The sequence below is a fragment of the Octodon degus genome, unplaced genomic scaffold (assembly GCF_000260255.1).
Source record: "Octodon degus isolate 3935 unplaced genomic scaffold, OctDeg1.0 scaffold00085, whole genome shotgun sequence".
Classification (NCBI taxonomy): domain Eukaryota; kingdom Metazoa; phylum Chordata; class Mammalia; order Rodentia; family Octodontidae; genus Octodon; species Octodon degus.
This window is the reverse complement of record NW_004524661.1, coordinates 2,756,309-2,769,715: the sequence shown is the minus strand read 5'-3', so window position 1 is coordinate 2,769,715 and position 13,407 is coordinate 2,756,309. Positions and strand designations below refer to the sequence as shown.

Here is a 13,407-nt window from a genome sequence, read left to right as displayed (position 1 = left end):
GGGGGATTGAACCGCGGTCCCTGTGCTTTGCTAAGCTTATTCTAAGTAGGTGCTTTAAACCACTGAGCCATCTCACCAGCCCCCTATTTTTAATTTTTTGAGGAAAATCCATACTGATTTCCATAGTTGCTGTACTAATTTACATTTCCATAAGCAGGATAGAAGGGATTCTCCCCCCAGTTCTTGCCAGCATTTATTTGTATTCTTGATCGTAACCACTTTGATTACAGTAGGATAAAATCTCAATTTTTTTTTTTTTTTTAATTTAGGACAGAGTGTACAGGGTCTCACTACACAGATTGGTCTTGTAGTGATCCTCCTGTTTACAGCCTCCCAAGTGCTGGGATTATAGGCATGCACCATCTTGCCTAGTCTCAAATGACATCTCAGTGCGTCCCGGGGGCGGGACCAGCACTGCCATGGATGGAACTCCTGGTCCCTGTGTCTGCCTAAGCAGGCATTTTAATACTCTGAGCTGTTTGGCCAGCTCTTCTCAATGTATTTTTGATTTGCATTAGTCGACTGGCTAAAGTTGTTGAATATTTTTCACATACTTACTGTACTTTTGAGAAATGTCTATTCAGTTCTTTTGGCAATTTATTGATTGGACGATGTTTTCCGTGTTGCTGGTGGTGTTTTTTTTTTTTTTTTTTTTGAGATCTTTATCTATTCTGGATATTGATCATGTATCAGAAAGCTGGCGAAGATTTTCTATGGGCTATGTCTTCACTGTATTGGTTATTTTGTTGTGTAGAAACTTTGTAAGTTATATATAGTCCCACTAGTTGAGTCTTGCTATTATTTCTTGTTACTAAAGTCATATTCAGGAAGTCTTTTCCTGCCGTGTCTTCAAGTGTTACCCCTATATTTTCTTCTAGTAGTTTCTATTTCAGATCTTAAGTATAGGTCTTTGATACATTTTGAATTGATTCTTATACAGGGTAAGTGATAGGAATCTTGTTCACATAAGAATATCCAGCTTTCCCCATCACCATTTGTTGAAGAGGGTATCTTTTCTCCAATATATATTTTTGGTTCCATTGTCCAGAGTCAGATGGTTGTAATCATGTGGGTTTCTTTCTGTATTCTCTAACATTTCCATTGGTTGGTCGGTCAGTCTGTCTGTCTCTGTATTTATTTCTTTGGGACAGGGTTTTTCTTTGTAGTTCAGGTTGGCCTGGAACTCACTACTCATGTTGGCCTCAAACTTGAGTAATCCTCCTGCCTCAGCTTCCCAAGTGTGCTGAGGCTACAGGCATGTACCACCCCACTCAGCCACATGTCTATTTTTGTGCCAGTACATGCTGTTTTTGTTACTGTGGGTTTTAATTTTTTTTTTTTTTTTTTTTGTATAATTTGAAGTCAAATATTATGATGGCTCTAAGCTTGCTCTTCTTCCTTTGGTTTGATTTGACTATTCTGGGTCTTTTGTGTTTCCATGTGAATTTTAAGATTGTTTTTCTTACTGTGGTAAAGAATGTCACTGGAATTTTGATGGGAATATATTGAATCTGTAGATCACATTTGATAATATGGCCACTTTAACAATATTAATTCTGCCAATCCATGTGCAGGGGAGATCTTTCCAATCTTCTGGTATCTTCAATTTCATAGATCTTCATTGTGCTATAACTTTTGTTGTAGAGGTCTTTCACCTTCTGATTAGGTTGATTCTTAAGGTATTTTGTTGTTGCTGATTTTTTTTTTTTTTTTTTTTTAATTTAAAGTATTGCAACTGGAATTGCTTTCCTGGTGTCTTTTTCAGTAAGCTCATTACTGATATGTAGAAAAGTCCTCCCTTCCCCAGTAAGGATTTAACCCAGCCCTTCTACAGTCCCAACTCTTTTAAAATTTTTATTTTTAGGGCTGGCCAGATAGATAGCTCAGCGAATTGAAGCGCCTGCCCAGGCAGATACAGGGGCCGGCATACTGTGCTGGCCCTGCCCCCGAAATGCATTGGGACTGGGCATGGTGGTGCACACCTGTAATCCCAGCGCTTGAGAAACTGAAAACAGGATCACTATGAGTCCAATTTGTGTAATGAGACCCTGTAGATCCTGTACTGAATACATAAAACAAATACATAAATAACTATTTTTATGTTGAGGCTGTTTTTATGTTGAGGCAGTCATAGTAAATAGCTAAATTGCTCAGGCTGAACTTGAACTTGTGATCCTTCTGCTTTAGCCTCTGACAGTGTTGGGATTACAGGCACATACCACCACAGCTAAACTGTTGAATCTTGATTTTGTGTTCTAGGTTATAAATTATTTTTGAACACAGAAATTCTGTCCTTTTGATATTTGAGTCCATCTTGTATAATTGGAATTGGATAAAAGAAATGCAGATGAATAATTTTATTTTGACTCTAAATATGTAGTTGTCTCAACCTTATAAGAATTCTGTCCTTCAAATATACTCCCCTCCTCCTTCTCTTGTACTGGGGATTGAATTCAGGCAGTAGTAAGCTGTGTACCTGTGTGTGTGTGTGTGTGTGTGTGTGTGTCTGTCTGTCTGTCTCTCTCTCTCTCTCTCTCTTTTTCTCTCTTTCTTTTTCTGTAGCTCTGGAGATTAAACAGAGGGCCTTCACCCTGAGCCACATCCCCAGGCGCCCCCCCCCCCTTCTTTTTATTTTTCACTTTGAGATAAGATCTCACTAAATCACTGAATTACCCAGCCTGGGATCAAATGTATAGTCCTCCTACATTACCCTCACAGATGCTGCAGTTACAGGTTCAGGTCCCCATGCCTGGCTCCAGCCCTTTTTAAATTTGTATTTTGAGACAGGGTCTCACTGAATTGCCCAAGCTGGCTTCAAACTTGTGATCCTCCTGACATGGCCTCCCAAGTAGCTGGGGTTACATGTGTGCATCACTGTTTCAGCTCAGATATACAGTACTATTTTAATATGCATAATTGATGTGGTCCCTTCATCAGAATTATTTCTGCTTTCTTTTATGTTGCCACTTTGCTCCTTTTGCATACCCTCAGGAATGGCCATAGAATTACCTAAACATATACTTCATTGCTGCCATTCTTTCTTTCTTTTTCATTCTTTATTTCTGAATTCTTTGCCTGGGCTTCTTTTTCAAACTCTATAAGCTTCGTCTCAATTACTACCTGTTCAAGGAAATTATATATATCTATATCTATATCTATATCTATATATATATATCGCTGTGCAGCTCAGACTCATAGTGATCCTCCTGTCTCAGCCTCCCCAGTGCTGGGATTGCAGGCGTGCACCACTACAGCCAGTTTTGGAGGGCTGCCTTGTGTGCCTGGTATTCTGGGGCTAGCGTGGCAGTACTGGGGATGGAACCCGGGTCCTTGTGCTTGCAGAACAGGCACTTAAATCATCTCTCTCCAGGCCAAGGAAGGCATTTTTGAGTAACTAGTCAAGTTATTCCAGAAAGCACTTTATAGATGAACTTACGTGTTTTTTAGGCCATACTTATCATGTTTTATTAAGTATATAATATGCTTTTCTTATGCCAATCTCTCGTCTCTCCATTTATAATCTTAGCTTCCTATGATCAAGAATGTTGGTGGCTTATGTTTTGGATGTATTGGAGCTGTCCATAAACATTTGCTTAACTAAGTAATAATTAGGCCTACATGTTTTTATAAAGTTGAAAATATTATAGACATTTTCTTCTTCTTTTTTTTTTTTTTTTGTCTTTTTGTTTGCTATCCAGTTCAGGCTGGCCTTGAGCTCACTTTGTAGCCCAGGCTAGTCTTGAACTCGCAACAATTCTCCTGCCTCAGCCTCCGGAATGCTGGGATTACAGGTATGCACCGACATGTCAAGCTCAACAGACATTTTCTAAACTGATGACAATATACCTTAAAGAGGAATTTCAGTAAGCATTATTTGTAGAATAAAGCTGTTCAAATCCGGAATTATGGCACATTGGATTTTATGGGCATTTTTTCATAGTTTATATTTTTTTAGTAGTGCTTAAGTGTTTTGTTTTTGAGACAAAATTTCCTTTGTAGTTCAGGTTGTCCATAAACTCTGTGTAAGCCAGGAGAATCCAACTGACAGTGATTCTCCTGCCTCCGCCTCCCAAATGCTAGATTACAGGAATGCGCTTGCATGCCCAGCCTTAGTCCTTAGTATTTTTTTTTTTTTTCTTTAACTGGGAATTGAACTCAAGGCCCTCACACTGAGCTACATCCACAACCCTTTTTGTTTTTTGATTTTGAAGCTAGGTCTGTTAAGTCACTGAGTTGCCCAGCTTAGGCTTAAACTTGGGAATCCTCTTGCCTCAGCCATGTAGGCATGCATTAATGTGTCTAGCAGGTCCTTAACTTTATATCTAAAGTTCACTGTTGGGCTGGTAAGATGGCTCAGTGGTCTAAAGCACCTACTTAGAACAAGTTTAGCACAGGGACCGCGGTTCAATCCCCCAGCACCACGGTTCAATCCCCCAGCACCACATGCCAGCCAGCCCCGCCCCCTGATAGGCTGAGCTGGCCACACACACACACACACACATAAATAAAAAAATAAATAAATAAAGTTCACTGTTGTCTAGTGCTGTATTAAGCATGTTTCCTATTATTACAACAATATTTGTATTTTTGTTTCATTTGCCATCAGATGTTCTTCCCGTGCTTACCTTCATTAAAGCCCATAACATGAATTGGCAGTAGTCTGTTGACTCATCTATGTTCCCCTTCAGAGGTCATATTACTCCTCATCTTAATATCTGGAAGGTGTCAGTAAATGTCTATTGGATGGCTAAATAACAAACTTGTTTCTTTCTTTTTTTTTTTTTTTAAAGTTCTGTTTTCTTTTTCTTTCTTTTTTTTTTTTTTTTTTGGCGGAACCAGGGATTGAACTCAGGCCCTTGAGCTTGGCAGGGAAGCGCTTATTCTACCGAGCCATCTCCCCGGCCCCACAAACTTGTTTCTTAATTAAAATTGCTACTTCTTACTTTTTAGATGAACCTCAGGTAGAAAATTTCATTTTAGCTAATGTATAATAATTTATAAAAATTCAAAGAGTATCTCAATATTTTGCCTGAATAGAATATTACTGTTCTTAACCATCATAAATTGATTTCTAAAATAGGCTTAACTCAAGAATATGGCATACTTAACATTCTGAAAGCCAAGACAAGAAGATCGTAAGTTTAAGCCTAGCAAGAGCATTTAGTGACTTAGTGAAACCTTGTTTCAGAGATTGAAAAAGGTCATGGGTGTAGTTCAGTGTGAAGGAAGGGCTGGGCTTTATGCCTAGTAAAACACACACACACACACCTTTTTTTCAGAGTAAAAAAAATTAAAGCCAGATGTGAGGTGACTTACACATGTAATCCTAGCACTGGGTCGGAGTATTGCCACAAGTTGAGGCCACCCCTGACCACATAGTGATTTCAAGGTCAGCCTAAACTATATAACAAAAATCAAAAAATATAAAGGTAGAGTAAATCAGTATAAATTCACGATGTTTTATAAATATTCCAACAAATGAGACTAAACTGATATTATATCATTCAGATAATTTCTTACCATTCGTTTGGGAAATTTTCTGTAGATTTGGGTTCTAAATTCCTACAGTGATAATGCTAATATTCAAGAAATTAGTTCTAAGATGCATACTTTTCACTTTTATTATCTTTGGAATTAAAATGTTTCTAGGTAATTGCCAGGTAGCTAGCTTAGAATAATAATAATAATAATAATAATAATAATAATAATAATTATTATTATTATTATTTTAAATTTTATTTATTTATTTGTGTGTGTGTGTGTGTGTGTGTGTGGCCAGCTCAGCCCACCAGGGGGCAGGACTGGCTGGCATGTGGTGCTGGGGGATTGAACTGCAGTCCCTGTGCTTTGCTAAGCTTGTTCTAAGTAGGTGCTTTAGACCACTGAGCCATCTCACCAGCCCTAGAATAATTATTGTTACATGTGTGTGCCCAGACTTATTTGTATGTTGTCATCACTTTAATGAGACTATATACATCATTAGTATTACACATTTATTTACTGTTTAAATGTCATCTGAAAGATTTCTGTGTTATTTGGCACTTAAAAGTCACTGAGTGCACAGAAATGGGAGAATATAAATTGGATTTAGTGAAGCAAATATTTATTGTAAAAGATATGATATAATTCTACATTTTCTGGCAAATCGACAATCAAGTATTTTATGAACTAAGCATAATGCCTTATGACAGAAGAACCTATCAAATTCCTTAGAATATGTTTAACTCCTAATAAATTTAAAATAATTACACAAAAAATTGAAGTAACAATTTAATTGGCAGCATTTTTCTTTACCATATATCAACAAATGATGTGCCTTATAATTAATTGATGAAATATTGGATTCTATACCTTCCATTGTATTTCTAATGATCCATTTGATAAATAATCATGTATCAATTTAAAAGCCAAAGGCATTTCTTTCCTGATTTAATGATTTAAATATACACATTCCTTAGTCACATGTCTGAAGCTGAATATAAAGTATGCTTCAGAGAAGTTACTTAACTACCTTACTTTTTTAGCCAGTGCTTTGTGCAGGTCACTTAGTCATCTATGTGTTCAGTCTCATAGTTGTAAACTCTGGAAAAATATTTTTTTTCTATTTTTCTATGTTTTACTTCATCTACAATGATGTATTTATTGAAACATATAAATACTCTCATGATTGCTAACTTTTCACTTTTGGATGAAATTATTCCAGATCTGATGATTCTTATTTCACAGAACTTTTAAAAGCATTTCTACATTGAAAGCAGTTTGTTTGTTTATTTGTTTTGATACTAGAGATGGAAGCCAGGGACTCCTCTGAGACAAATCTTTTTAAGTTGCCTATATTAAACTCAATCTTATGGTTCTCTTGGCCAACTACCCAAGTTGGTAGATTTCAGGAATGCACAACTGTACCTGGCATAAGCAGAATTTTTTTTTAATTCGACTTCCCAAAATAAAAGTTATGAAAAGTTTTTTTAGCTCTTTGTTAATTTTTGAATAAACTAATCTATAGAGCATCATGTATTTGTGCTTCTGTAGAGGACATATATTTGTGGTTTCTCTATGCAAGACAAGTGGGGACAGCGCCATAATTATCTTTGTTAAGGATATTTGAAATAATGCAAGCCTAGAACAATAATGGTAGGCCTAGAACTTGCTGTTTAGTATCAAAAAGTAATTTAAAAGATCATTTTTACACATAAGTGTTGTGTGTGTATGTGTGTGCACTACACATGCATATAAGAATAACTGGCTGCCCGTAGCCTAGGGTTCTCCACTGAAATATTCAACCAGTTGCAGATACGTTTAGAAGAAAAGGATTACATCTGTACTGAACATGTACAATCTCCCCCCCATACCATTCCTTAAACAATCCTGTATGATGACCATTGTGTAGCATTTATATTGTATCAGATATTATAGTTATTAGACATAATTTATGGAAGTGATTTATGGGAATGATATGGGAGTGAACTTGTATGTGAATACTAGACCATTTTATGTAATCTGTAGATTTTGGTATTTGGGCATCAGGGTTCCTCTACAATACCAAGGAAGTATAATCATTTTTCTCTTGACTGTCTTAAGACTAATATATTGCTTAGCTCAAGCTACTGCTTGTTTTCTTCTTTCTTAGAATTTGCACAGTTTAGTAAATATTGTGTAAGCAATTCATACATTTCGAATGATTTCACAGGGTGGTATTACGGATGGAGTAGTGACTCTACTGATCATTAGAAAGTGCTTGTTTTTGCTTCATTTTTGTCTACACAGTTTGGCTGTGAAGAATGCCACTTCTCCATGACAAGTGAGCAAAAGGAGCATGGTAGAAATATGTGGGGCTATCTCCCAACATTTCACCCAGCACATGCCTGTGATGTTTACCAGTTGAACAGGTGACTTGTACCTGATTCTGGGCCAGCTTATGCAATAGCTTCTTTTATTTTTATTTATACATATTTGTAGTACATACTGATCATATAATTATATGAAATTGGTACATGTACCTGACACATTGTTATTCTTTTTATGCCTCCCATCCTTTCCCCTTGCTCCCCCTCACTTCAGTTCTTGGTCCCCTTTTCAATTGCTCTTCTTGATACAGCTCCTTATATATCCTATGTAATAATAGGTTGTCTGCTTAAGAAATCTAGAGCAAAAGTGTAGTGTATTTGTCTGAGAAGATCTGATCTGATCTTAGCTATTTTAGCAAAACATAATAGGGAAATACATACATTTTTACATATTAGCTAGACATGTTGGAGTGATAGCCATTTCATGGTATTGGAGAAAGTGTGACATAGGAGTCTTAGGGTTACTTTACATTCTTTTATCTTAAAATGAATTTCAAAATGATGTATTATGTACTATGCATTATTTTTAAGTGTCCACTGCCAGAGGCTCTTTTCCCTTTTGTTTAGGTAACATCAAGGAGTATTTTTAATGAATTATTCTGGAAAAACTAGGTTTTATGTTTTAAAATCATATATAATCTTTGTTTATATAAGTTTAATGAATACTTGTTAAATTTAAATTTCTTTTGTTCTTATTTTCCTAGGAGTCTGACACTTTATGACATGTCATTATCTAGAGCAATAATGAACATTGGCCTGTTCTGGATTAGTTGATGACCTTCAGAAATGATCCAGTAATACCGGTGGCAGAGAACCAGAATATATTCCATTTGGAGTGAACAGCTGAGGTTGTTACTGAATCTCAAGATGACAGATCCAATGATGGACTTTTTTGATGATGCCAATCTTTTTGGTGAGACCTTGGAAGGTTTGTCAGATGATGCATTTGTACAACCAGGACCTGTTTCACTAGTTGATGAATTAAACTTGGGTGCAGAGTTTGAACCTTTGCACATAGACTCACTGAATCATGTTCAGGGTACTCCAACACATCAGAAGATGACTGATTTTGAACAGTTAAATCAATTTGATTCGATGAAGTTTCACCAAGTTAATCAATCTTTTGGTAGCCCAGCTGAACATGTGTTATCTCCACACTCTCAGTTTAATTGTTCTCCAATTCACCACCCCCAAAACCAACCCAATGGTTTGTTTCCAGATGTAGCAGACGGCAGCCCAATGTGGGGACATCAGACAGCTACTAATATTTCTAATCAAAATGGATCTCCTTTTCATCAAGGACATTCACACTCTATGCATCAAAGTAAAAGCTTTGTTGCACATCACGACTTTGCCTTATTTCAGGCCAATGAACAACACACATCACTACGCTCCCAGCAAAACCGGAATAATCTTAATCCAGGCCAAAATTCTCTATGCCAGTCTAAAAATTTTATGGATATTAATGTTTCCGGTCCACACAGAGTCAATGTTAACCATCCATCACAAATTACTAATGCATCTACTTCGCAACAGTCTCTTTCAATGCAATTTTCTCAAACATCAAATCCTTCAGTACACTTCCTAAAGTGTAGCAGTCATCAAGAAGGAAATTTTAATGGACCTTCTAGAAATATGACTTCTTGTTCTGTCAGTAATTCACAGCAGTTTTCTTCACATTATTCCTTTTCTAGTAATCATATATCACCAAACAGTCTCCTTCAGTCCTCTACTGTTCTTACACCCAATCATACAAATCAGACTTTATCTGATTTTACTGGAAGTAATTCCTTTTCACCTCATAGGGGAATCAAGCAAGAATCCACTCAGCATATCCTGAACCCCAGTACATCATTGAATTCAAATAATTTCCAAATGTTGCATTCGTCACATCCTCAGGGTAATTATAGCAATTCAAAATTATCTCCTGTGCACATGAACTTCTCAGATCCTGTTGACTCAGGAACTCAGATGGCCCACTTCAATGATCATGTAGAAACTAATGGCTTTTCATCTTTGGAAGAGAATTTACTTCATCAAGTGGAATCACAAACTGAGCCATTCACAGGACTTGACCCAGAGGACCTCCTTCAGGAGGGGCTCCTTCACCCATTTGATGAGTCAACATTTGGACAAGATAATTCAAATCATGTTTTAGATCACGATCTTGATCGACACTTTACTTCACATCTTGTAGCACGGCCTTCTGACATGGCTCCAACTCAGTTACAATGTCAGGCTCGGAACTGGCATTCTTCATTTTCTAATCATCAGCATTTACATGACAGAAATCGAATATGTTTACAGCGACAGGTATGTAGCTTTTGTTTGGTTTGTTTTGTTGAGTAGGTCTAGAATGGGCTTTTACTCATGAGTTCATTTTATGAGGTCTAGTCAAGGTTTCTTTAACTCTGAATTCTACTGTGTGTGTATTTTGATACAGGTTTATCTTGCTTTAAAGTCTTATTGAAAGTGATTCATTGATGTGCTCAAAGTAATAGACTTAACTTTTGCATTTACAAAATTGTAAGGTTTTAACTTCTCTTTCGTAGCTTTATTAGGATTACTTTTTTTTTTTGTACTGAGCACTGAATCCAGTGGCACTTTACCACTGAGTTACATTCTTAGAACTTTTTATTTTTTATTGTGAGACAAGATCTGACGGAATTATCCAGGCTGGTCTTGAACTTTCTATCTTCCTACCTCAACCTTCAAAATAGCTAGGATTACAAGTGTGTATTACCAAGCCTAGTTTATGATTCTTTTTTTTTTTTTTTTTTAATGTATTTAGTACAGGGTTTTACTACATAGATCAAACTTGTAGTGATCCTCCTATTTTCAGCCTCCCAAGGGCTGGGATTATAGACGCATGCCACTATGCCCAGTCTTAGTCACCCTCTCAGTGGACCCCGGGGGTAGGGCATGTGTCTGTCTAAGCAGACACTTTAGTCTGCTGAGCTATCTGGCTAGCCCTATGATTACTTTTAACAGAAGATTATTTTATCAAAAACAAGGAAAAACCCACATAAGAATAAAATTGATGGGGGTGTAGCTCAGTGGTAGAGCATTTGACTGCAAGAATAAAATTGACTAAGAAAATTTTATGACAAATATGATGCACATAACATTATAATTAGTCTTATGAAAAGCTAATATAAATTGATTAGCAAAACTTAAGCTGTGATAATTAAATTAATAACCACATAAGTTGAAATTCACAGAAGAGGGAAGGGAATTAACAAAATCAGAATAATATATGACTTTAATAATAAAAATGTAATGAAGCTCCTGCCTGGCAAGTGCACGGTCCTGAGTTTGATCCTCAGTACTGGAAAAAAAATATAGTGAACATATTCATTTTTACATATTTGAAACAAATTTTTAAAATGTTAATATGTCTCTGCATGGCAGCACATGTCTGTAAGTCCAGCACCTTGTGCATTGAAGGCAGAGGAATCATTAGTTTGAGCTTAACTTGAAGAATTTAGCAACTTAGTGAAATCCTATCTCAAAATGCAGAAGGGCTGTGGATCCCCAATATCCTCAAAACAAAAAAAAGCAAATAACTTAATGCTTAATACTGTAAAATTTATGGTGAAATTGGTACTTTCCTCTGGTAATTGATATAACTATTTTGGAAAGCAATATGGTAGGATAATAAAATAATCTGAACATTACAAAAGTAATATACCCAGATATTTATCTTTTTATATTCATACAGGATATGCATAGTTTGTTACTATATCTTTATTAGATGGACAACTATAAATATTAAAAAGACTTTGAAGACTAATACTAGGAGCTTGTTAATTATGAGAGGAAAAGTGTAATTTAAAATTAAGATTACAATAAAGTGTTCAGAGTGTAGGCTCTGGTACCAGAGTGCAGGTCTTAGCTTCTCTTACTAGCTGTGTGACTTTGAACTAAGTATATATAATTTGTTTGTATCTGTTTTTTTTTTTCTCACTTTTAGTATATGAAATACTAATAGGATCTATTAAAAAGGCTTAAAAATTTTAACAGTTGAAATGTAAAATTGCTCAGGATTGTACCTACTTTATAGTTATAATTATTTTATAATTACACTTCTTTGTGGTATTGGGAATTAAATGCAGAGTTGCTTTATCACTGAGTTACATCCCTAGCTTTTTTTTTTTTTTTTTTTTTGGTAATGTATTTGGCACCGGGTCTCAGTAGTGATCCTCCTGTTTTCATCCTCTCTAGTGCAGGGATTATAGGCATGTGCCACCATGCCTAGACTTGGTGGCCAGCTCAGTGCATCCGGGGTCAGCACAGCATGTGGTTCTGGGGATTGAGCCCCGGTCCCTGCACTTGCCTAAGCAGACACTTAGTCCCCTGAGCTATCTTGCCGGCTCCATCCCTAGCCTTTTAATTTTTATTTTAAAACAGGATCCCATTGATTTGCCCAGGTTGGCCTTGAACCTCCTACCTCAGCCTTCTGAATAGTACCAGTCCTTTCCGCATAATTATGCTTTTTTCTCCTATAGTAATATGAAAATATGCATGTGAAAAAATACCAGAAAGAAATAAGTTGTTTAAGGGCAATATAATTATACTTTTTTATTCATTCATTTCCACCATTTTTGTCATTTATTACTTTTATGATGAAAAGGTATTTCATGTAACATTCTGTATTCCTCAAGTCTTGTTGGTTTTGGTAGTATGAATCAAACTTAGGACCTTACACTTGCCACGCAGGTGCTGTGTCAAATCTTGTTGTTAAAGACTTATAAAATGCATTAATGCTGGACATGGTGGCACAGACGTATAATCCTGGTACTCCAGAGGAGGGTTGCTGCAAGTACAAGTCCGGCCTGTGCTACATAGTGAATACACAGAACCAGCCTGAACTACATAGCAAGACCCTGTCTCTTAAAAAAAAAAAAAAAAGAAATCCTTGATTAGTATGAGAAATAGTACACATTGAAATATACCACGGTTCTTGAAATTGAATGTTGAAAAATCAGTTTTTTTATTTCAAAGCGTTAAAGTATTTGAAAATCATATTTTTATCTTTTCCACTGGATATACTTTAATTCTCTTTCAAATAATGTTTTCAACACAGTTTTTGTAATGTCTAGACAGATGTAGAGATACTTAAAGGAACTTGAGAAACCTATCTTCCCTTCTTGTGGTGGGAGTTGAATATTATGACATTGCTCCCTCTACTGGAGGAGGATCAGACATCCTGTAAGGACCCTGCAAGAAAATTTACTAGTTTGAAGTTAATTCATTTATCCACTTTGTATGTAAGTTTCTAATAAGTTGTACTAATCACTTTGCCCATTGTACAATTATTATGAAGCATAAAATTTACTAATTTTGCTTCTTAATTTTGTTTTTCTAAGGCCAGTCATTTTAATTAATCTCTTTGGGTTTTTTGTTTTGTTTTGTTTTGTTTTTTCCTATACTTTCATTATCATCATAGTCTTAGCATCAAGACACACCAATAGGGGTCGGGGAGATGGCTCAGTGGAATAAGTGCTTCCTTGGCAAGTGCAAAGGCCTGAGTTCAATCCCCGGTTCTGAGAAGAAAAAA

General features: G+C 36.2%; 1 protein-coding gene across 7 annotated transcripts in view; it reads left to right on the top strand.

The window, feature by feature from the left end:
* The window catches only part of Chd9 (chromodomain helicase DNA binding protein 9), a 225,957-nt gene that overhangs the window by 56,341 nt on the left and 156,209 nt on the right, over positions 1-13,407 (top strand). For all 7 annotated transcript variants that reach the window (XM_023721770.1, XM_023721774.1, XM_023721772.1 and 4 more), the window contains one exon: positions 8,552-10,160. In XM_023721770.1, coding sequence (XP_023577538.1) covers positions 8,715-10,160 — 1,446 coding nt within the window. In that variant the 5' untranslated portion in view covers positions 8,552-8,714. The remainder of the gene's footprint in view (positions 1-8,551; positions 10,161-13,407) is intronic.